The 26435-nt window shown below is 38.2% G+C and overlaps 1 protein-coding gene across 1 annotated transcript in view; it reads right to left on the bottom strand.

Moving 5' to 3' along the window:
- CPS1 (carbamoyl-phosphate synthase 1) overlaps nt 1-26435 on the bottom strand; it is a 136936-nt gene that overhangs the window by 7948 nt on the left and 102553 nt on the right. Inside the window, exons 28-34 of the mRNA XM_007421662.2 lie at nt 24463-24538; nt 18605-18682; nt 16570-16677; nt 14536-14625; nt 12667-12837; nt 9491-9565; nt 5898-5996 (exon numbers count right to left, since the gene is read on the bottom strand). Of these exons, the coding sequence (XP_007421724.2) occupies nt 5898-5996; nt 9491-9565; nt 12667-12837; nt 14536-14625; nt 16570-16677; nt 18605-18682; nt 24463-24538 (697 nt within the window). The remainder of the gene's footprint in view (nt 1-5897; nt 5997-9490; nt 9566-12666; nt 12838-14535; nt 14626-16569; nt 16678-18604; nt 18683-24462; nt 24539-26435) is intronic.

The raw sequence follows: 26435 nt of genomic DNA on the forward strand, positions 1-26435 counted from the left end.
AATCCTCTACCCATCAACCCCTGGGGCTTGAGGAAAGGAGGAAGAGGAGAGAAAAATGGGCAGAAGGGCAAGAAGAGAGATTATAGCATGTGAAAGCCCAAATGTAATTCCAAAACATTAGTAGAAACTAACAAAGAATAGGTTTCTCTCCTTTGTAGTAATATCTAGAAACTTACTTTTTAGACAAAGTTGAGAGCGTAAGCTGGCTAAAAATGAACTAGATTTTAAGATGGAAGTTCCAAGAGAAGCAGGCTGTGTAACAGGAATATGCAGATTAGTAAAAAAACAGAAAAACCTTTACTGTTTATGTTAGTAGGACAGTCTGCCCCCTTTTTAGGATAGAAAAGTTCATAGCCATGTACCATTACAATGGCTTATAACGTCAGACAGTCTCTGTACATTTTGTCCTAATTTATGTACCTGTTAACCCCAGTTGCCCCAAGAGGCCATTTTTTTAGCCACTGTTGTTTGCACTACCTGGTGAAGGAGACAATAGTAAAGTGGTGTGGAAAATGGCTGGTGAGGAAATGAGAAGGCAGTGGTGCAAATACAGGGTAGGAGGTTAGGGTTAGAGGGCACCCAGGACCTCCTCCACAAGAACGGTGGTTGCATATTTAACTACCTTAGAAATACAACATTGACATTTATTATTGTCATCATCATCATCATCAAGATTATTTTTTATTCAGTTAATTAATTCTGCTGTTTAGTGATAGCTTTCTGCTATTGTTCAGAGCCTCATAATCATCAGATCAAAGGCAGCAGATGTTGACCTTCGAATGAAAAGTCAGGATTTCAGAAAACTATTTATTCTGCTAGTTAGATTTCTGGATTTGCTTTTCCTGGTACAGGTTTACACTGAAAAACCCTAACAAATATAGCAAGGAATTTGTAAAGGAAAATGAGTCCAACTGTAGCTTCAAGGGTCACTTCCTGAGAAGTCATTTCTGCTCTCTGTACAAAGGGGAAAATATAAATATCCAACTTGACAGAGCTGGCGGCTTCCCAACTTTGGAATCGCTCTGCCTTCTGGTCTGGGCTTTCACAAAAGAATGATAAACTTCCATCAAACATTACTGAACACTTACAAAACAGGTCCTCCTCAAAAAGAGAGAGAGAGAGAGAGAGAGAGAGAGAACAGCTGTCATCTGAGCTGTCCTAGATGCCAAGACTGATCGAAGTATCTATAGTAGAAACCATTCACTACTAAAAAGTGAGATGTATCAACTTGGCTTAGAACTGCAAACTACTGGGGTTCTATTTTAGAATGAATTTTCTCATTTCCTTCAATGTGCTTTTCATACTTGTATAATTATCCTATGAATAGAGGCTCCTCAGCTGATTTTGTTTTTTATGGAGCTATGCCAGTTCAGTTAGTACTAAAAGCAGCGGAGGCTTTTCCTACTGCACTTGTTCAGAGAACTTTTACTGTAAGTTGAATATGAAATCAAGCAGGTCTGAACAGAAATCAAAATATTTTTTTTCCTACACTCAGAATAAATCTGCACAGATTAATCAACAAATCCATCTTTGTGCACTTCCAACTATATTTTGTCCTGAAATCATTTAGCTATTTTTTCTCAAGGACTAAAGAGTCTAGTTAATGGAGTGATTCGTGATTATATCTCCTTCAGCCTTATGTTTCTTTTTCTAAACCAGCTGTTAAGGCTGCAGCTTGTATCAGAGGCCTGCTCACGGATGGGAAGGTGGCCTAACCTAATCCTTTCTTTCCCGCACCACAGATTTAGTCCCTTTACAAGCCAGAGGTGTTTTTTAAAATCTTATTTGGAACTCCTCCATCCCCCACCGTCATGATACTGATGTAAATTGGGGGCCAACAACACCTTTTAAAAGCAGACTAGTTAGGAGAAGAGTCCTGGTTTTTACTAATGAGAACTAAATAAAATAAAGGGTCCCTGGAAATGATATGAATATAATGCCTGATTAACAAACCTGGGCACTAAGATTAGTACACTCTCCTCAAATGACTATAATGTAGTCATGGAAGCGGTGCAAAATCCTGTACAAATTAAGCCTCATAACTGACTTCTGAGTAAGATAGAAGATGACAAGAACCATATCCTCCATGTAGCAGAGAGAAGAGTATATGATTTCTACCTCTAATATCCTTTAAGGTGATGCACACCTTGCTGCTGCAAGCACTGAAGCATGCCAAGAGAGTGGCGTGTAAAGTCTGATTTCCTTGGAAGCTTATTGGCGTTTTGTAATATTTGGTTGTTTACAAATATGCAGTGGATTACAAAGGCCACTGGTCCTCAAATCACATTCCTACGAAGACAGGCAATGGAGTATCTTCCACATCGTTACAGCCCTCTGTGTCTCTTCTCAATCTGCCTCAGACTTTAGTCTTTTTTAAAATTCAGATGCAAGCATTATAAAATCAGTTCAGAGCATTTCTCTGCATGGTATCGTACTCAGAAGCAACAAGCTCACTATTTGGTTCCCATGGTAATATTATCACACCTAGCATGCCTAACAAAAGATGTGACAGACCACGACTGTCCAGAAGTTCGACCATATACTGCATTGCATTGGGCAAGAGATTGTACTAGTTAATCTCCAAAATCTCTTCCAGCCTTTACATTCTCTATATGTCAGGTGATTAAGGAATAGATCTTAGTTAGTCAAGGTTTAAAAATAAAGTATTTCCTACATGTTGTAAGCATGTTCATCTGGCATTACTGTACCACAGGGAAAAGACAGATGCATGTCTTCAATAAACCTTACTAAATAGTACATTTAGGAAAGGGAATAAAAAGAACTAGTCAACTGGTATGTTTTTAAAAATGCCAGGTACCAGCCAAAGCTACTTTATTTGCATTATGTTTTCCCCCACCTTCTTTCTATCTAAGCCAGGCTTCTCCATAGTGGTCAATATGGTCCCCGAAGGGTCAGTGGGACCATCCAAGGGATCAATGTTGTTGCTGCTGTTCATAGTACTATTAGCTAAAGTAGTATTTATTCAATTATTTTCATATAATAAAAGTTTGGAGGTCAAGGAACAATCAGAAACTTCATAAAGGTGTCGAAGAGCTGAAGAGTTTGGGACCCCTGATCTAAAAGATCACTGGAACCTTCTGTTAGAAATTAGTATAGCATTATTTTGGGAAATAAAGTGCTATCTTTGCCCACTGAAATTTGGGAATGTCTTCCCAATCTAACTGAATTTACTGCCCACGCTTATAGCAAATTAGGACAAAGCATTAATGTGTTTTTGCTGTAAATATGCACTTACAGAGCACACGTCGCAATGTACTCTCTCTCCTCCCATGCATTATCCTGTCACTTGATGCCTGACACAGTAAGGCAAAAGCTATCTCCATGTCTGGTCCCAGCAAATCTTGTGCTCAACTTGCTCCTATGTAAAGTATACAAGGGAGCCTCCCTGACCTGGCCAATACTCCTAATTATTTTGCTTTTAGTTGTAGTCAAAAAGATTTGAGAGGAAATCAAATATTCGTCACTGTAAGAGAGACAAGTGGAAAGGATATTCCATTGTCCACTGTAATGAAATTGGTCACAATAATGACTGATGGATATTGTAAAGCTAACCTACCCAACTCGCATCTATCATTCTTGCTTCGGTCATTCTCATCTGATCCCTAGCAGCCACAGGAATAGTCTTCCTCCTCCTCCTCAAAAATTTATTTATTTATTTATTTATTTAAATTCATTAGCCGCCCAACTCAAATGGACTCTGCTCAGTCTACTTGCAGGACATAGAGAACTTAAGTAATCAGAAATCTTGGGTTCATATTTATATTCATTATTTATGTTTATATTCATTATTATTTTAGCAGAATTCTGTCTGACAAGTTATTCAGTCTACCATTAGTTTTACTGACCTATCCATTTCTATTCTAAAATATGCTTGAGTGTATGTTCTTTTAAGAAAAATCAAATTTCATCTGCCTTAAAGTTGGATTCACCTTTATTTTCCTGAGGCATCCACCACTGAACATGACCCGTTAAATGAAGAAAAACGACATAGTAAAAAAGCGAGTTAATGATGTAGTTGATTTCACACACTGACACTTATTTCTACTTTCCATGACCTTATGACTTTTCTAGATAGACCTATACTTTCAGCATGCAGAGTAGATGCAGTGCTCATTAATCATCACTAGGGGATTAGCCAAAAGGGCAAGCAATTTGACTGGGCATCCTCTATCAACAGGTCAAGCACAGCACCTTCATAATGACTGATATACCACTATTATTTGGGCAGCAGCATCTGCTCTGTGGAGCACACCGTAATACGTGGCAGAACTCAACAGCTGGAGCAACAGAGCTTATAGTGATAAGAATTGCTTCTAGCCCATTTGTAGAGTATTGAATGACCCCAAAGTGAACAGCAGGGACTCATATAATGAACTATTTTGCTTGAGAGAAATATCCAATTGAATCAAGGTTGGGTGACAGCATAATTCATTTAAAGGATGAATTAATTGCCAGGCAGATTTCCTGAGCTTATTCTTTCAGGGGTGGGAATGATTTTTAAACCAGTTTAATTTTATAAGGTAGTGCTCAAAGGCATTTGTATTGGTGATTGGCTAGTTGAATCCAGTTCTTTACCCACTACAGTTCCCTGTTTCTCAGAGGAATAAATAAATGGAGAGGATTTACTCATTGCACTAGAATTGTTATTTTATAATCCCTGAGAAGGTATTTGACCCCTTTTGTTTGCTTGTTTTCACTCTTCTCTCGGGTCAGCTTCCTGTTGCTAAAAGTTGGGGGCCTAATTCTCATATCTTTTCTTGCTGTCTACAATAATCACTCAAGACTGGGAAGTCAGTATTATTTTTAATTATTTTCTTATTGACTTTATGCAGGGTATAAGCTTATTACGAGCACAGCAGGGGGATTGTAAAAGGCCATCAATTGTTTTTATGAGACCCCTAGCATTTTCCAATCTCAGATCCAGTGACTGATCATTTGGGAAACAGACACAGAGGCCTTGAGGAGATTTATTAATGTATCACCCTTCTTCTGTATCTTCTGCAGCTTGTAATTACCCTGAGGCAGTGAAAAAGCATTGCAGGAAGACAAGGATGGGCATGATTGTAAGGTCCGTGGGGGGTGAGGACTACTTTTATTTTCCAAAATGAAGATTCACAGGTTTCATTCAAATATGTATGCCAAATTGTCTTAGATGACATGATCAGTGAGAATATGCAGGGGAGCTATTGCTCTTAATAACGCAAACTTTTGGTATCTGCTGTGTATCACCAGACTATTTAGTATGCTAAAACTAATAGGATTTAGATTTGCCTGGGTAGAAAAGGCTTCCATTTGAACAACCATAGCTACAAAAATGCAGAAGGAAACCTATGTAACTCTATTGTATGAAATAATTGAAACATTTGATAATAAGCCAAATATATCTTCCCTGAGCTGGAGCTAATACATGATGTTTCAGAGAGATTAAGCTTTCTCTCGCTCTCTGTTTCTCACTTCTCCCTAGGTTAACTAGGACATTACAAGCATGCGTTCTATTCACTGAACTATGGGCCCTTTCTTACAAGAAGCACTTAGAACTTTCAAGGATGAGATCTGCTCCATACTTTTTAAGCAGGTTGCCCTAAGTCAGTTCCTGCACTATCCATAGATTGGTATATATTATTTGAATTGTGTACTTCTCAGAATTTGATGAAAATAGTTCTTTGCTCAAAAATGTAACACAGTGAATATAGAAATGACAGGCAGGAATATTTCATGGCAAAGCATATTTGAAAAATAGTTTTTCACACAGGTTAAAAATATTGATGCAGCAACAGGACATAGCAATGACATGGACCAGAACTATAGTAGCTTGATCTCTTTCTTCTTACAACCAGACATGTCTTTGCTCCCCTATCAAAGCTGCAGCAGCTCACCTGGATTCCAAGCAGAATTCCCTTTTGTGGTAACTTAAATCCTGTAGAGAGCATTGCTTTCAGGAAGGCCGAGTGAAGGTTTCCTCCAAAGCTAGCCACCTGGATATCAGGGAAAAACAGAAAAAGAGGGCCAAAAGAGAGAAAGAACATAGTTTGATCAAGGGCCTTGAAACAAAAATGAGGGTACATTTTTTAAAAGGGGTCATTTTTCTTCTTTTCTCCTCTTTGTAGCTCTTGAAACAACCAGGAAAATGGCAGATCAGCAGAGATGAATCTTATATTTTAATTAAGCAATAATGAAGGAATAAGGAATATTTTACGCTCAAACAGCACACCATGGAGCAACATAAACAGATCCTGGTATGAATGATGTGGATGCCAAACACAGCTTCTGGTTCATAAGCATGAATACATTCCACAGAACATTGATACTACTTAATGCTTAAATAACAGTGAGGGTTATAAATGCTTCTCTGGGCCCATAAATGAATGATATTGCCTGCGATGAGAATGCATGACTGCTTAGCTTAGCAAGAGAGTGTAGTCATTTCTTGATTATTTGAGAAGCTACTTCAACTCAATACAACACACAGAAAGGGTAATTTGGAAATAGAGGAATGAGATTCATTTTGCATATAACTTAACATGCTAGACTTATAGGACGAGTGGCTGAGAATTTAAACGATGATACAGGTCACAGAAAATCAAAGATGTAATATGCATAAGGAATCAGAAAAATGGCAAAGTTGGTACCCAATGTCAGCTTCTGTGCATTTTGAAAAAGTGCTTGATAAAATAGTCCAACTGATGATATTTAAGTTCCTTTCCAAGTTATATAGTCTATGATATGTGGAGTTATCCTTCATTGTTTTTGTTATTAGTTGATAGAATCTGAATTTTACTACAGTTATTGTTTTGCAATCAATTGATGAAAAGAGAATAACAAATCAATCCCACCATGATGAAAGCAGCAGCAGCTCCTGCTAATGTATCTCTTTATGAGGGAATAATTAGAGGCATGATTCACTTTTGAAAGCCAAGCACGAATGCTTTAGACAGCACATCATATTCTTCTGATAACATGCAAGCATTTCACAAATCATGGCCATATCTCCAAATTAGGTATTCTATCAATAGTGTTTCATAGGTTTTCTTTCCAAAATCATGAGAAGTCCTGAGCTGCCTTCACAGTTTCAGTGTCTTGGGAAGAGAAAGAAGTAGGGACCAGACATTGTTAAACCAGTAGAATGGGGCTAGAGAAACAAAGAAGTGCCACGCTCTAGGTAACACGCTAAATAAAACAAAACGAGAGCTTCACTGCTGGAGCTGTTCTAGCTTGCAAAATTCTACATCAAATTGCCCTTCTATATGAACATATCAGGTTCATGTATTGCACTAAACTATAAACCACACCTTTTAAACCATGATGGCTTAGTGGATATAATATGCTAAATCAAACCCAGAAAAAATAAGCTTCAATATAATGGGCTCCAATAATTAAGTTCTCTTCTATGCATCTTTCAGAATAGAATTGATCCAACTTGTATATTAAATACCGAGATGGGGAAAGGAAACATTATTTCAAAAGTTTAAGCTGCTGTTATTGGCACTTATAAGCGGTTGGAAATTCCTATTTGAATTGAAGTTCTATATTTCTATAGAATATTCATATCCATGCGTTCAAAATGCATTTGTAGAATAAAGTGACTGTTTTACCAGTGGAGAGTTATTACCTTCTATTCACTGGCAAGAAAGACCTTCACAATTTTCCTATTTTATGGCAATTGTGAATATGGATCTTTCTAACTCATAAAAGTTAATAATCTCTCCTTTATGACTAAAATATTCTTTCTCACTATCTAACACTTAGAAAACTAATCTTCATCCCCCTGGCTAAAATATTATTCCCTTTTTCTTTTCTTTCTGATGAAATCAAGCCCCTTCAAAAAGTGAGAAGGACAATCAGCTTTTCTCTCTCCATTAACTAGCCTCAAAGCAAAATTTGCTGCAGTTGTGACTGAGTACAATCTCAACAGCAGAGTGATAGTGATAATACTAAAATCCTTGAAAGATATAGGACATGTTCTAGTATTAGCTATACCATATTATAATTTCATGTGGCCTTTATATGTGAAAAGTGGACATTGTTATTCAATTAAATTCACTACAATTATATTGCAATCCTATATACCCTTTTGGAACTAATCTGTTATTGAATAGGACTGTGTTTATCATGTATTTGAAGCACTTGGACATAAATGTGTTTAGTATCATAAAGGTCAATATAATGATCTCTTCATTTCAATTTACAATATACTCTAAATTATTTATAACATTTCATCAGTTCTTATTGACTTAAAACTAATTCCCATATAAATGTAATCACCATAGTCACTCAAGCCAGGCCTAATCATAGCTATGTTGGCAACTATAGAAAATTCCTCAGGGAGAAATATAAACTGTGCCTATTTCTGAGACTGTATGCATAATGCAGACACATATGCGTATGTCAATACGAGGCTCAAATAATTTTTCTCTTTGAAGGAAGTTTACTAAAATAATAAGGGTAGAGTTATGCAAAAGCTTCCTTCTGATTCAGTACATATCCTTGCATGTAAATCAGAGGGACCACTATATGTTGATGCTGTATAGCTATGGCACCATATTCAGCACAGATACTGAACTTGTTTACCATAGCTTAGACTAGACAGATGAAGTCCGTGATCTATTTTTGGGTAGCATGATAAACATCTACCTTGGCTGATTTTACACCATCTGCAGTCCTAGACTATAGACAGGTACTAGTATTGCTGTAAGTGTAGATTGCTTCTGGCTCAAGCATATTCGGCACCATAAAAGAAAAGGCCGAAAACAAGTAAAATATGGAATCATGCTGAAGTTACATGTTTTGGAATCTAGCAACAGGGAAAAAATACACTGCAGCCACGTAGGATACATAGAGTTCTTTTCCCATATTATTTTTCCATCATGATTTTAACAAAGTAGCCATAAATATGTCTCCCAGATTTTGTTACCCTGATGTCACTTCCACATCCAAGATCACCAAATATTAATGTTCTAAAACTTGATGTAGTCTCTGTGACTTTACATCAATGGGAATTTTGAAGGCTGCATATTCTGTGGTGTCAAGAAATATTTCATAAAATATTCTGTCTGTCATTCTAAAATGTTTACTGGAACCTGGTACCCTTCTGTGTGCTGGGGGTGAGGGGAGAAGAAGAGAGAAACAATGTCTATCTTTTTGGAAGAACTACTGCAAAGAGATGGGACTCAGACACGAATGAAGGGGGGCATCCAGTGGTCAAAGAAGCTACATTCTACCAGATAATAAGTTTGATATTTTTTCATGTGACAGGCTGTCTTCAAATGAAAAAAATAAAAGTTCTATTTTTTTTTCTCTTTTCAAAGATTGATTCACTACACATAGCAACTTAATGATAAAAACATCACTAATGTAGTATCATGTAAAGGTGACCTATTCTCCAAGAATCATTTCCTGGATATGCTGATCCAAGAGTTATGGTCAATAGAAATTATTGTCCTTTGTGAGAAAACATCATAAAAGTTGGTACCTCCCCAGTGGATGCCATTTCACATCGTAGAACAGGGTCAACATCTCTCAGGCGGGGCCAGGAGAACATTGGAGCCTGGAAAATGAAAGAGAAATGTGAATTAATTTGTGACATTAATTCTCCAAAAACATGTAGCAGCAAGATAGAAGTGGGCAACTATTTGGTGACCAGAACCTGATTTGACATTTTGGTGGAATGGGAAAGATGATAACAAGCAGGATAATAATGCAAGGTGAGGCTGTATCACACATGCTGGTATAGCCAAAATGTTCTATTTTCTCGGGGGGAGGAGCTGAGGGGGAAGTTTTTTATTTTTTAAATTTTGCTAATCCCTATTTTGGTGGTGCAACAAGAGCGCTCTAAGGGTGACCAAAAAATGAGATTTAGGGCTCACATGCAGCCTGGGAGGCATAGGTTGCTTACCCTTGCAATAAAAGATTACAAGGTGTCTGCAAATTACATTTGTGATATAAATAACCTTGATTTTTCTAAAACAGGGTTTCATAATTGGTGTCCCATTAAAATGAATGTAATCCACCCAGGCTGCAGTATGGATTGATATGTGCTTGACCCCCATCTCATTTTTGTTATCCCAGCCAGAAAGCAAGCAAAGAGAAGCAATTCTTGCATATCTCGTTATTTCTTATTTTATTGGTAGTTTGCAAACTGTTTTTAAAAGTATTCATATGTCCACTTTTGATTGTTCAAGGTGGGGAGAATAAGATATCATGAGTTCTATAATCATAGATTTGATGAAAATATCCCCAAATCTCTCCTACTGTAAGTTATATAACACATATTTAAGCAAAGAGCAGTGTGGAATTTTTCCAAGGACTTTCTAGAATTCAAATAAAATAACATTACAGGAAGAACATGAGACTTTTAATAAGGCATTTATCTAATTTTTAGATGAGAGGCTCCCAATGAAATAACATATTCAGGTTAATATTTGACATAGCAAGTTGATAACTGTCTAACTTATTGCACTTGTGGGGGTTCTTCCATTTTTTGTGACAAAAAATGAGTGAGTGTTGCACTCAGAAGCCAAGGCTGACACACTAACGGGTCTGGCGGTAAATGTTAAGTATCGTATAGACTTCAAAGGACTGTTTATGACAGGACAACTATAGCCTTGGTAGCTATAGGAGCTCTGGCAGTTTTCATCTTCACCAGCAAGGCTGATTTCATAATACTCAGGAGTTGTAGTCATCTACTGAATATCAAGCCTCCCCAGCATACTTTGTATTCCAACAAGAATAATTTACAATATAATAGTGCTGGGCAAATCCATTTTTGCCTCAAATATCAAAGAGATTGCACTTAGAGACAATGAGAAATTCTGAATGGATAGCAGATGATGCCATTGCTAGCAAATGCTAGAAAAAAAGGGGGTGGCAGGGAAATGGTCCTGGCATTAAATCCTGGTTGCACTCTCCCACCTTACATCAATCCATAATAATGGAAAACACTGTCTATCTATCCGTGTGTGTGTGTGTGTGTGTGAGAGAGAGAGAGAGAGAGAGAGAGAGAGAGATGGAAAGAGAGAGATTTATAAAGTAACCCAAACTGTCTCACAGATGCGTAATGGGCACTAGCATCATTCCATGGTGGATAACCAAAGAGCAGTAATATGGCTGACCTGCCATGACTGTGATTATAAGATTCAGAATATTGGTACAGAGCAAAATACATGATTTACCCAAGATCTGACTCTTCTTTGGTATCGCCTATATCAATTTCTGAAGGTATTCTTGCAGGCCCTTTCCCTCCATTTGCTACCACTTTGAATGACACAGTAACAGGCAGGGAGGAAAAGAGGAGCACATAGCGGCCAAGCTAATCTATCCCAGAAAAGCAATTGTGACAGATCTCCCATTTTGTGGCCATGATAAGAGATGGAAAGAAATCACGAACTTTTCAGCTTTTGATAAGTCTGCCTTCTGGCAAGATGTTCTGGGGGCAGCTGCTTTTCTCTAATGGGAAAACAACTCCAAACTGGAAGGAAGATATGATTGGGGTGTTCATCAAAGCATCGCAGGAGAAGATAAAATTAATTCATAATAACGTACAGTATTTATGATTCAAAAGGTTTTATCACTCCCATAGGACTTCTTCAGAACTTTTTAATTATTTCTGACATTTTAACAATTATTATTGCTAGAGACATTTTCAAGCATTTTTGGATTCCTAAAAAAGATTTTGTTTAGAATAGAAGGATCAACAGAAGAGAATATATGTAGCTCAGGGTTGAACAGTGGAGTCCTTGGGGTTCTCTGAGCTTGGTTATTTTCTTGCCAACGTTTTGTTATCCAGCTAGGTGATGATGTTACCTAGCTGGGTAACGAAACATTGGCAAGAAAACAACCAAGCTCAGAGAACCCCAAGGACTCCAGAATAGAAGGATGTCTTGTAAATCACTATAGCAAATCAATGAGATATTACAATACCTATTTTAAAGTGGGGAGTAGTCAGGGAGAAATTGGCCCTTTTCTCAAGGTTGGGGTTAAGCTTGAAAAAACTAGGGCTAATAATTTACTGAAAGGAGCCCATCAGATATTCTCTAAAGCTTTCAAATCCTCCATGAACCTAAACAAGATAGTAGCCTAAACCTGAACATTTAACTTTTGAGACCAACTTGAACAATTTGTGAGTTCCAAAGTGAACTGCTGCTTCGATCCACAAAGAAAACTATATAGAGTGATCTACCAAACATTTCATGACATGGTGTGTTCAGTCATTAGCTCTCAGCTAAAATGCAAAGTGTCTTGAATGTGTACTGTATTATACATTATGCATTGGGGCATTCATTATGCACACCTGCTTCATGTACATAGAGGCAATTTTACTAAGAAGAGTGAAGGCTAACCTGTTTATAGGGAAACTGAGTTATCCATCTTCCAAATGTAATAAACTATTCATTAAGCTTACCCTTTGTTCCAATGTACAAACTTTGTTAATATGCATTTGATTTGGAGGTCTGATTGTAGCTTTTAACGTGGTACTTTAATAATCAGCACATTGCATTCTGATAGGGAGAGCTATTTTACCTATTTCTCTTGAGAACTGAAGCTCCCCCAGCCCCAGTTAAATGAATGGATAAAAATAATTTAACTTTATAAAGTTACATTTATAAGCCACAACTGGCTAATTGTTCTACAACATCACTCCACACATACCTTAATGCCCACATAATTTGATGGAATCATGGGGTTTGTCAGTGCAGGAAGGGTGGACTCAAGGATTTGTTCCCCAGTCATTACTTTAGTGGCCACATCAATGAAATCCAGGCCAAGGGACTTGGATACAAATGGGATAGACCGTGATGCTCGCAAGTTACACTCTATCACCTACAGGAGAGATAGGGGAAAAATCTTTAACACTTACCCATATATTGATTTTGCAGAAAGATAAATACCCCCTTTATAGTCATAACTATTTATAAGCTTAAACATTCTAGCCATTATTAGAATATTAACTCTATCATTCTCTGTCCTCTTGCCTACACACATAGTGAAAAGACAGTATTTACTTACATCCACAATAGATACATATGATAACATGAAGAAAAGCTTATCAAATTCTCAGCATTTTCTGAGACCACGTTCATTCAAGATAGTCACAAATGGTCTTCAATTTGTTAATCAAAACTGAAAAAACATTTTCCAGCTTGGTTATTATTTCCCAAATCTATACAAATTACATCTTCCAACAAACATGACAAGATTAGAAGATGAATAAATGAAGTATGTAACAATAAAAGGGTGAAGGAAGGATTATCAAAGGACTGGGGGTGAGACAGGACTAGAACTGAGTCATAAGGTGAACCACACTGAAAACTTTGGCCTCACCATGATCACTCTGAAGTTTCAGCTTGCTAGGTTCAAGCAAGATCAGGTGTTTGTGAAAACAGCTCTCTTTGTATACAATGGAAGGTATTATACCGGCCTACCAATAATACATGTAATAGCATACGTTTATTTTTGTTTTGTTTTTCCAACTGATGGCATGATCTTATTGTAGTGGGGCAGAGGAGTGGAATTGTCTGATTGAAGTGGGCCTTCAGCATATCCATAGTGAGAGTGGGTGTGACAGCAGCTAAATTGCTTTTCTGGACTTTAGGGGAAGATATCCTGGATGAGGGTGGTGGAACAAACCAAATGCAATATTAACAGCTGGCTTCAGCCAACAAGCATATTTTAAATATATATATATATACTAACTGTAGGTTGGGAAAAAGCTAAGAAGGATTAAGGTCAGGGGCAGACAGAATCTGTTCTCATCCTGACAAAAAAACTTCCTCTGTTAATGGCACCTGGAATGCTTATCTACTGATAGCTACTGTATAATACCTGGAGTAAGGGTAAGTTTCATTAAAATCATGGAGAAGTAGAAATACTAAATTCCCCCTCTCTAGCTCTTGCAGTCCTGACATTGTTCCCTCTCCATTCCTACAATTAATATTGTATCTAAGATAGTAGTAGGTAGGAATGAACCATTCTGTAAGCAAGAATACTTGGAAGACAAATATCCTCTTTACATTTCCTTCTATTCTATTTGTTTTTGAGCTATCCATAATAACCCAAGGTAGCAAAATAGCAAGCTCTGTATATTGCAGAGTCAGACTTGTGCCAGGCCAATAAGATGAGTCGCTTATAACATTCTTACAAATCTTATTTAGTACTGATCTGATTTAAGCCAAGTGCTGAGCTAACGTGCTTGCTGACAGACGGCAATTCTACAGGGCTTGCTTTCTTCTCAAATTACTGTATAATGTGGGCAAACAGAGCTGTTCTCTCAAAATTGTACCACAAAATGCCTTCTAGAACAGTGACTGACAAAGAGTATCAATGGCACATTCTGTACACCCATGTGACATCAAACAAGGCAGGTATTATAGGCCTTGCGCTGGCTTGTGCTGTGCAGAAAACAGCAGCAACAGCCTTGGTTGTTTTTTGCCAGGTGTGCACGAAGAAAAAGAGGTCTTCTTGGAAAATGTGCCATTTATTATGATGATCTACTATTTTCTACATTCAAAAAGGCCTCACCAGCACATCATTTCCCCTGATGAGAAACTGGACGTTGAATGGTCCAGAGATAGCAAAGGCATCAGCAATCTTTCTGGTTGCAATTTTCACCTATAAGAGTAAATGAAAACACATCATTACTTATTCAGCCCCCTCCCAAATAATAAAAATCCGTTAAAGGTAAAATGCATAGCATACCTTCCCTGACTGATCTAATGGGGTAGGCTGACATGATCGGGGAGAGGCAGTCCCTCAGATAACCCGGCCCCATGCCATGAAGGGCTTTAAAGATCCAAACTAACACCTTGAATTGGGAAGCAAACCGACAGCCAATGCAACTTGTGAAGCAGAGGTGTAACGTGTGCTCTTCTAGGAGCACACAGAACTACCTGTGCTGTCGCATTCTGCACCAGTTGAAGCTTCTGGATATTCTTCAAGGGCAGCCCCATGTAGAGCACATTACAGTAGTCCAATCTGGAGGTGACTAGCAATAGAAGAGAATATGTGTAGCTCAGGGTTGAACTGTGGAGTCCTTGGGGTCCTCTGAGCTTGGTGGTTTTCTTGCAAACGTTTCGTTACCTGGCTAGGTAACATCTTCAATGCTAGAATGGGATGGGGTTTGCTCTCTGTTTGATTAGGGTATTGTTTACTGCTGATTGTATGTCTGGTGATAATCTACATGGACAGACTTAACCATAGTTTCAGCTGGGAAACTGTCAGCATCTTAGACCAAGCTAAATCCAAAAATGCAAGGGAATTCTTGGAAGCTTGGTATTCAGACAAGGCAGCCATCGACAGACACATAGAGATAAACAGCATCTACACACTATTCAAAAGAGATAATAGAAAGGAAAACAAAAGACCAGAACATCTCCTCACCAGCAATCATCACCCAGATAAGCAGAGATTAACACCAAGATTATCACCAGACATACAATCAGAAGTAAATAATACCCTAATCAAGGAACTACCAGAGGGAAAAAATAAAACAAAACAAAACCCCCACCCCCACCAGCACTGGCAGGGCATGCCACAGCATATAAACAGAGAGCAACCCCCATCCCATTCTAGCACTGAAGATGTTACCTAGCCGGGTAACAAAACATTTGCAAGAAAACAACCAAGCTCAGAGAACCCCAAGGACTCCACAGGAGGTGACTAGAGCATGAGTGACTGTGAGCAGAGCCTCCCAATCCAGGAAAGGGTGCAATTGGTGCACAACACGGAGTTGTGCGAAGGCCCCCCAGCCGCGACTGCCACCTGCTCTTCGAGCAAGAGTGGCAAGTCAAGGAGGACCCCCAAATTGTGCACTGGGTCTGTCCAGGGCAGTGCTACCCCATCCAGCAACAAAGATGGTATAGTCCCAGAACTGGCAGGACCCCGAACTCAAAGTCACTCAGTCTTGCCAGGGTTCAACTGAAGCCTGTTGATCCCCATCCAGATCCTGGCTAGATATTTGCCTGCCTGTTTTGTTGCTACAACTCTCCATAAAACAAGGGAGCCAACATGTTATGCAAGGCTAGTAAGTCTTTAAATTAGTGTATATTATGCAGTGATAAAATACAAATAATATTGCTTTGTAATAGCTGTCTCCAATATGGTGCCCAGATATCTTGGACTTCAGCTGCCATCATCTCCCAGCTTTTACCAAACTGGGCTGTGATTATAGAAATTAAAGCCCAGTATTCTTGGAGGACACCAGGCTGATGAAGGGTGTTCTGAGATAATATGTTTGCTCTAAATTAGAATACATTCTAGCAATTTCCTTAAAAAAAAAAAAAAAGCTGAGAGAGATATTGAATTCTACTCTGTAGCCATAAACAAACCTATATTGTCATATAAAACAGTATTAGCTATACTGATTATCAGAAAAGCGTGCAACTATTTTAATATTCAGATGGCTTAATATAGGAATTGTTTCAATTGGGGAGTCTGAATATTCTCATAGATAGTGTAGTTTAACAGTTTTCAGATGAATTTTTAGAACTTCATGCATTTTAGTCCCATGGTGCCCTTCCGTCTAGTAATTAGTTATCTAGTTATCCAAATGTTGACCTTCTCTAAGGCTCCTTGGCTAATCGTTTGTGCAGGAAACATCAAAGTAGCATCTCCAGAATGAACTCCTGCATCTTCAACGTGCTCAGAGATGGCATGGCAGACAACCTGTTCCAAAGAGCCAGGAAAATGCAGTCATTTTATAATACTCTGAAATCTTTGGTTTAGCCAGTTCTAAACATGCAATCTATAATAGGTGAAGTTACTATCAAACAAAAATATGCATGCATTATATGAATACACCTAGATGGTTTTCTAGAATTAACTAACCTGTGCCATGTTTAACTATATACTTTAGCTTATGTGCAACTACCATAAACCCCAAATATTTTATCTTTCCAGTCTTCTTCCAGTATAGACAATTATGGATATTGTGTATATACAGTATACACAACTGGGATTAAATGACATGTATAGGATTGCATTGTAAACATAATTTTGTTCTATAATTTTAGAATTGGCAATTTGTCCCTGATTCAGATTTTTTTTTTTTTTAAAGTTGGATTTAACTGAATTATTTTTCTAGATATCTCCTGGCTTCAGAGAAGTAATTTAGCACAAGGGTTAAAGAACTGAGCAATCAGTGAAGAAATTTACATCTCACTCACAAATCTCATGAACTTAGGAGAGTCATTCTGACTCAGTCCTTCCTCCTGCTCCAATATGATGATACTGACATTTTTACAGGGTCATTGTAAAGACAGAAAATATATGCAGAGCACTTCAAACAACAAGAATGGCTTGTTATCATTAATAATAATATTTATTATTACCACTACCAATTACATCTGCTAGGTCCTTCTGCATATGGATAATGTCAGAACAGCATAACAGGTTTCTAGGTTTGAGGTTTCTAAGCACAATTAATGCACATTGGTGGACTTATAAAATCCTGCTAAAGATACATTTCGCTCTCTTCACTTAGTAGGGATAAATGGGAGACATAGAGGGATTACACAACCTCTTTCTTTCATCTATTTGTCTCTGCTTCACTTTTCCCTGATCGGAAAAGGTATTTCCTCCTTTCTTCTCTTTTCCTTCACAATCAGGAGGGAAAGCACAGAGAGACACATTTTTTGTCACAGCATGTCATTCCTTAATAGACCTGACATGAACATTTGGACTGTAAGCATTTGGCTCCGTGGGCTTGGTTCTATGTGTTACACATATATGCTCTGCTAAATATGATTCAGTGAATTAGTTAGAGGATTTCAGCCAGGGCTCTTCCCTACACAGAAGAGAGTTATGGGACCAGGGAATGAGAGAACTGCCAAATTAACTGTGAGAAAAAGAAGAGTATTCAACGTGGTGACCAGACAAATGAGAAATGGTTAGGTCATGAATTTGAGCTGTGGCCCTTCAAAATGCAATTTTTCTGGGAAATCCAGAAGTCTGCAGTGTTTTGTAAACTCTGTGATCAGCAGAAGCAGGAAAAATGCTGAATGTCAATGCTGGAGGATTCCAATCAGGATTGTGTCATTTTTTTCCCCTACACAAAATTCAGGGAATGTCTATCAAATTGCTATGGTCAGTGGCAATGATAAATATCTTGTACTGTGTGGGTTATCAGACTAATCTGTTATAGCACTACTATACATTAAGGCAGAGAAAGATGCCCAGTATCTAATGGCCTTCGTGAGGTTTTTAGGGAAAGGTTATTGTCACTGAACAGTGCACCCAGCAGTATACCATGGAAAGTTGAAAGGCAAATAAGCAAAGGTGACAGCTTTTCAATGTGTTACAAACAGTGTTAGGTAAATGCAATGTTCCCTGCTGAAACTGAAAACAATGAAAGTAATTCTAAAGAGCAAAAGCAAGCAATATGATCTTGAAAGAAGCTCATACTGGAAAAAACAGCTTACTGACAAAATATTTCTCAAGGCTAGGTGGTTATATAAAATCTGTGTTCAGTCTGCCTTTGTTTAGCTCATCTGTAAAGAACATCTATCTAGAGTTTAAAATGGAACATTTGTCAAGTCTCTCTACGATTGTTTTATAAATCCAGGAAGAAAAAGCAAAGCAGAGAAATGTCTACCTTTCCATTCTTTGCAACTGCATCCATTTCCACCTCTCGAGCTCCTTCAATGAATTTTGTTAGGACAACAGGGTGTTCCTGTTATTATAAAGAGTGAATGTATTCAGCATTCAAGTTAGAAAACTTTAAGAAATATTTAACTGAAATGAAGAGGTAAAGTAAAAAAGAAAAAAAAAGTAAGAAAATTGCTCTCACAAAGTCTTCATGGCTCTGGAGAGTTTAAAATGGAAATTAAAACAGTTGTAACAACACTGAAATCAATTACACACATCTCACTAATTTTAAAGGAATGCAGACCTGAGTGTACACTGTGGCTGTCAAAGTCTGCATTAAATCACTTCATGTGTGGAAAGTCAATCATTCCCTCCCCTCACCCCCCCCCCTTCATGGGTACAATTGGCAATTGCAGCCTTCAATGTTGTATTCCTACAGAGACTTCTTTTCCCACCATCACACTCTTCTTGGTTCATGACACCTTGGGAAGAAAGAAGAAAAACATGGATAAATTCCACCCAGCCTCCCATAATTCCTATATACAATCTGCTGTAGAGGTGGTAGGAAGAGAGATAGTCAATTTATGCATCATTTGCTTGCAAGGTTCTTCCCACCCCAAATTTCTTTGGTCTAGGGTTTAACAGGTCTTGTTTTCAGAGTGTCACTGATGTACTAGCAATCTGCAATCTTCCAGACTTTGTATTGCCCACTGTAATGTGAAATTCATGACAGTTCCCAATATATTGGACCTTTTTTTAAAAAAAAAAATCCACTGTATAATGATAAAATAGAGCACAATAAGAACAATTGATTTTTTAAAAAAGGATTTCATCAGTGTATACAATGGATTTGTGTACATTGGTATGTTTGGAAGGGGGAAACACAAAACAACAGAAGCAAAACCATCATAAAATGTACTCAGTTCTGGAATTTATTTTTAGAAACTATCCTTCTAAAATCAGAAAGAATATACAGAAGAACATGAGGTAGAACACAAATAAAAAAGGGAGGATTGGGCAACATATCCTTTAATACTCTAGAAAAATAATATTTTTAACATTTCTTCTAATGTGAAAAAAAAATGCAAAGAAAAATGACTATAAATTGTTTACAACAAGTTTGGCAAATGGACTAAAAATAATTTTACAAGACTTTGTTCATGAAGATCAGTGTGGATTTTTACCTAAGAGACAATTAAGAGAACAGTACTGGATATTATAGAATATCTGGAACAGCGTAATGAAAAACAAGCAGTGCTATCTTTTTGGATGCAGAGAAAGCTTTTGATAATCTTAATTGGCCTTTCCTGTTTAAAGTTTTAGAAGATATGGACTTTGGTGAGTAGGGAGAAAGATTCTAACAGAGCCTAATCTGTGTATGTAAATTACATGCATTAATGAAGTTCATCCCACTTCACAAGTAATGTAGACCATTCAAGCTTTAATTGTGCCTTCTTGCACTTCATCTTGTGAGAGATGGATAAAATATGTTATTATTGACAAAGAAATAGTAGCTTGAGCATGCTAAGAGTGCAGCTGTGTGAGAGAGAAGGAAGTAGTGTTAAGTGTTATGGTTATCAGATAGTGGCAGATGGAGAGGAAGTTGTCTCCTTGTGTGGGACAATGGAGCAATCTTTAATTTAACCTGGGGCAATCTTTATCAGTATAATGCAATTAGCTGAAACCTTGAGCAAATTATCATAGACTTGCAATGGATGAGGTGGGAGGGACCAGGAAGAAATCATAGAGCGGCCGGAAAGAGTGTACACCCTGAGTACCTTAGCCAATGGGGAAAAGGGGAGGGACTTGCGATCGGGAATGTATATAATTAGGCCGGAGTGTGTACGTGGGTGTGGCTTCTTATTTGCAATGAAGCCCACCAGCCTTTGCAAACGCTTCTAATAAGCTTTACTTCTGACTAACCCAGAGAGATTTGTGGTGCTTGTTTCGCACAATCTGCATGTTCAATCAATCTATCAATATATCTTTTATTCTATTACAATCCAAGACCAGTACAAAAATAAGTTAAAACAATCTCATATTCATGTTAGTATCAAGAAGGAGGATATCCTCTGATCCATGCCTTTCTTAGATTTCTGCATTTTCCCCCTTTTGTCTTGTCACATCTGTGATCATTTGATAATCTTCCTTAACTTTTACGTTTCCTTTTTTTACTTGCCAGTGCCTCCATAGCCTTGTCCTCTCTTTTATTGTGCATCCTTATCCAGTGTCTTTGTTTCATTGCTTTCTCACTTCTGAAGGAGCCTAGGTTTGTTTGTTTTTTCCTTTTGACCCACATGCTTAGAACTGTGTGCCCACAGGGTGCAACCTATTGAGTTCACATTCTTCCTTAGAATCCGCAGTTCCCGAACAGACCTTGGCACCGTTTTTCAGCTTTCCTATCTTTGCTAGAACTTGGCCTATCACTAATGCCCACAACTGAAACCCTGGACCACCTTAGCCAAATGGTGAAAGCAGTAAGACACTTTACAGTCTCTCCTCCCGTCCTTGTTCTTTCCCCTTTGTGGAAATTTAAATCACAAGCTGCTGAGCACAGGGATTTATGATTCTTTTGTTACAGAAACACCACCAATGGCGTTGGTGTTACACAGGGATATAACACACGAAGAACTTGTCTTCAATGAGCAGGATAAGAAATCAGTGCAATAGAAAAGTTAGCTCTCTGAATTGGCAGGAAAGCAGCCTGGATGGAAAAGCAGGAAGCATAAAAGCTACACCATGCCAGGCTACCAGGAACCTGACTCGGTACAACTCTTTCTTCACCACTGCTTGGCAAGATTGCGAACAGGTAAGATGCTGATGAGGAGATGTGACAGGGCAAGGAAAAAGGAGAGATGACAGAAGAAATCAGGACTGAATGAGAAAAATAGCATCGTGTGGGGAATACAGGAAAAAGGGGGTTTTGTTCTCTCTTCCCAGTGATATAGTGGTAGGGGGGCTTAATCTGGACTTCAATAGTAAGCTTTTTCTGGTGACTGGCTCAACTCCTGGTGCCTGTATAGACATGTCCACAGCAATATGGAATTTACCACTGATTTGCCATTGCCTTCTTCTCAGATATATATTTTTTTAATTTCTGAGGCTAATCTACATCCCTGGGATTTCCTGGTGGTCTCCTATCCAAGTAATAACCTCGCTTAGCCTTTTGAAAACAGCTGAAATTGGCTAGGTGCTGCCACGTACTTTGACTCAATTGTGTTGGAGAGGGGATATTTAGATTTAAGTTATTGATTTCAAGATGTAGTAAGCTGAGTCTGAGGCATCTGGGGTTTCTCCTACTCATTCTGCTGCATAAGATCCTGGGCTTCTGCCCAGATCTTGTCCTGACAACCCTGATACCTCTTCCCATCATGGATGCCCTATCATGGCTATCCATTTTCATGGGCTATCATTCAGAATTGCATAAAGTCTAGTTCAATCATTTTTCAGAGGTATCTGCTAAGAGCCTTTACTTGGAATAATTCCAGAATTTTCTTGTTTGCTGCTTTTCTCTGAATCTGAAATCCTGGCAGCATCAGTCAAGAGACTGTGATGGGGAGAGAGCACTGATGGCAATCTCATGGTCCAGGAAACCAGGCAGGCACAGAAGCAGCTCTCAATAAACCTTAACTGTACTTCTGATTCTCAACACACATTCAGTGGGTGACACTAAGCCAATCACACAGAGCACCACATTTTCTAAAGAGGAGAGTGGTCCCAGCTGGAACCAGATGTCCAAATGTGATTGGTATGTTGGAGGCTAAGCTCTTGGAAATCTAGCCTAAGTGGCTCAATAGAAGCTGCTGGCCGGCTCGTTTGTGAAAGCTGAAGTCCTGACGAAAGGTCAGTCTTGAAAAGAATGCACTGCCCAGTCTTTCATCTGATCCTCTTTCTGTAAATGGAGAAATAAAGTCCAGATATGTCCCTGATGTCCTCTTCCCAGTGGTGGCCCTAAGGACAGTTCCTTATGGTCTATCTTAGCATGTATGTATTTAAACAATGTATATAGTGACTTACCCCATCAAAATGACTCTGGGCAATGTGCGAATTAAAAACTGAAATATTCCAAAACCATGCTCTAAAGTAGTGTTTCTTAAACTTTTTTTCTCTCAGGACCCCTTCCCACTTTTAAAAATTATGGAGGACCCCAAAAGAGTTTTTGTTTGTATGGATTATATTTATCTATATTTACTGTATTAAAAATTAAAAATGGCGTATTTGCTTCTCATGATTGTTTGATGGGCTTTTAACATTGTGTTATTTTTCAACATAGGCTGGCAAATAATTTTGATTTTGCAAACCTCTGAGAGGGTCTTGGGAAACCACCCAGGGGTCCTAGGACCTCACTTTAAGAAACAGGATCCCTCTAAAGCATCCCTGAGGTTGAAAGCCATTCATCTTCCAATCGCTAAGGCAATGCAATCAGATAATGGGGCTTCCTTAACCTCCCCACCCAAATGCTCGGGGGAACATCTGGATCTTTGTGCAAACTGTGCAAAAGGCCCACAGGATCCAGCCCATCCAAAGCTGCTCCACAGGACAGGTACAGTGACAGAGAGTGGTTTACTTAAAAATGAAAGTTATCTGCTTAGAGATATATTTAAAATGGGGCAAAACATTTCTCAGTGTCAGGTTTGAGAGACAGATTTTGTTTATTAGCAATCCCTTGTTTCTACCCCTGAAGTGAATGTTTCCAGCACGATGTGCTAAGGGGTCTCTGCTCCTGATGTTCACTGATGCCTCTGCCAATTCTGAGTGAAAAGGGGCTCCTTTCTTCCCAGGTGCCTGCTGAGCAGAGATATCATGATATGAAAACATGTCTAGCCCTCAGCAAACTTCTCCCCACCTCTCTCCCTAAAGAGATTTAAAACAGCCATAACTTTCCAAACCTATAGAATCTGCTGCCTGGGTGAATATAGATTGGTCTGTTCATCTGAATTAGAACTTTCTGCTAAACCTGAAGCAAGATACCTTTGTACTGTAGTACGCCCTGATTTTTAAATTAAAACATTGCCTCCCTGTCCTCCAGCTGGGTCCCATTTGTTCCACTGCCTAAAGGATTAGCTGTAGATATTGAACAGGATGGAGGGCAGTGGGAAATGATGTCTACATCTGGCAGTGAGGGAATGCTCTTTCCAGCTATTCCCCACTACAGAATTTCCCAGAGGGCGTACTATACGCTGTGGTATAATCCAGCCTGCTTTGGCTTTCTCTGCTGAGATCGAGAGAGGCACGTCCAGGTAATTAGCAATTGGTTACGCTGGTAAGCATCCGTAGACATCTTAATCAGGTTAGGGGATTACCTACCTATCCTACAGCTTCATTATTTCTAAAACATCAATGTCAGTGACAATTACAGAAGCAACTCAGCAGAAACACAGCATTGTACAGTGTTGTATAAAAGAAATGCAAGCTAAGTCATTCCTGAACTTCTAAACTCTTCTCCGAGGCACGTCTATGGAACAGAGATATGATTGTGGACTGAGGTATGATAACCTCTTCAGAATTTACCATCAACATGCTAGTAGGAATATAAAGAAAATTTTAGAAATCAAGTCTGTTTCCTGTCAGTTAGCTCGATATAAGGGCAGTAGTCACTATAAACATAGGTAAGATAGAACAATACAGATCAATAAGGAATGGATAATTAAGTTAAATATATTCAAATTACCTCACATCCTGAAACAATCAGTAATCAAATGTACGAAAAAATGAGGACCAATTAATGGAAAATATAACAGTTGACTTGTAGCAGTGGGAAGGGAAGGGAAGGGAAGGGAAGGGAAGGGAAGGGAAGGGAAGGGAAGGGAAGGGAAGGGAAGGGAAGGGAAGGGAAGGGAAGGGAAGGGAAGCTTGGTGTAATACCTGTGAAACTCGGGTTGCCTCTGCTAAGAATTTCTTCATTTCTTTCTCTGTATGTACTACATTCATTGCCGAACCACTAACAGGAAAGATAAAAGAAAACAGTTTTAGATTCAAAAAGTTCTTTTATCTGAAGACCTGGAAAGCTGAAAGGACTGTTCTCCAAAGGAAACCAGTACTACTGCTTATTTACCACTAACATGAGAACAGGCCTAAGAATACTCCAAAGGGAATGACCAGGAGCTGGGAATCGTTCTACTGTATAGAACAGTGTTTCTCAACCTTGCTGGGGAATTCTGGAAGTTGAAATCCACACATCTTAAAGTTGCCAAGGTTGGGAAACACTGTTCTAGAAGGATTTCTGTGCTCAGTCTTTTCAAACACAACTTGGTGTTTGCTGGAAATGCTTCTTTGTAAAATGCGGTCTAACTTAAGGGCACCGAATTTTCACGGCTGGTTTACATAAGACCTGGCCGATGCAATTTTAAAATAATTGTGCTATTAAAACTTAATGCCAAAATAAATCATCATAATTTTTGCAGTTAACATCTTGTCAACTGGAATACAAGTGAGATGGTTCTGAAAAACTAGGGAATATAGATAAACAGAAACAGACAGATAACTCAGAAGCCAAATATGCATTCTGCATAGTTGTTTTGCCATTTTAAAAAGAAAATAAATGCTGACATTTGCAGACTTCAGAAGAAAAAATACGCATCCCTCAAAAAGTAAGAGAAAATTTACCCTGGGTTCAGATGAATTTCCCCCTCTTAAACTTGTCAAGGGGACAAATTTGAAACTTCCTATTCATGAACAGGGATAAAGCACTGTTTCAGAGTCATGTTCCATCTGTCACTATCTAGATAAAGCACATTATCTTTATTTCCTATTCCTATTCCTATTCCAATTGTCTTGGAATGCCTTTGAAATTCCCATACCAATAAATTTGGTTCAGTGCCCTGGAAGGAATAATCTAGCACAACAGCTAAAACTCGTAAGGTTTTTAGGAAGAAAATTAATTATTGAAATATTTAAATATAGATGGCTATCTCCTCCCAAATTACTATTAGTGATATTTGGGATTTATGTGGCATTTTTGAGACCTCAAAGCACTAAGCAGATAGTATTTCAGCAATACTTCAATCTTATTAAGTAAGGCTTAATTACTTATATATTATATATACTTAATATATTTACAGCTACTCTGGGAGGCATCAAGTCCTGGATACAGTAGGAAGGGTACAATAATTGTGAGGTTGTGGGAGGAGAGCCATGTTAGCCTATGGTGGCAAAGAATTGGAAGGAATCCAGTAGCATCTCTTCTCACAAACAAACTTTATTAAAAGGCTTAAGCTCTCATGCATCTGAGGCATCTGATGAAGTGAACTGCAGCTCACAAATGCTCATGTCTTTTAATAAAATTTGTTAGTGGGAAAAGGTGCTGCCAACTTCCTTCTGAATCATTGTGAAAAAAAAATACAAGGAAAAATCTCACTGGAGTCAGCTGGGCAGACAAAGAGCCCATTTAATTCTCACTGCTGATCACTAACATCAAGACAACTAGTCCAATTGTCTAATTTATCCATGGAACACTTTCTCTGCTAAGAAAGACTGGCATTCAAAACACATTTGGCACTACAGATATGTTTTGTTGACCCAGCTATTACTTTGCAACATGTGCGTAATTTTGACCCCTGGAGTAAACAATTTCTTGTAGAATGCTTATAAGAATATAGAAAATTATTATTATTATTTTAGGTCCAGCTGGAAATCATAGTTTCAACTTCATTAAGACTTAGCTTAAAGGTATGTGTCGAATTCCTTTGCGAAGATAAGAATTAAAAAAAAAATTTTTTTTAAATAATCCGTAGATGAGTTCTTTCCATGCTTTGGAATTTTTAGACTGCTTTAAAAATCCAGTTTAAAAGTTATGAATTATTTAAAGGTAATTCGTAATTAATTGCATCATGAAGGCT

This window comes from Python bivittatus, unplaced genomic scaffold (genome assembly GCF_059951505.1).
Source record: "Python bivittatus isolate LINGU-HERP-01145 unplaced genomic scaffold, Pbiv_v1 ctg000200_np1212, whole genome shotgun sequence".
Lineage (NCBI taxonomy): Eukaryota > Metazoa > Chordata > Lepidosauria > Squamata > Pythonidae > Python > Python bivittatus.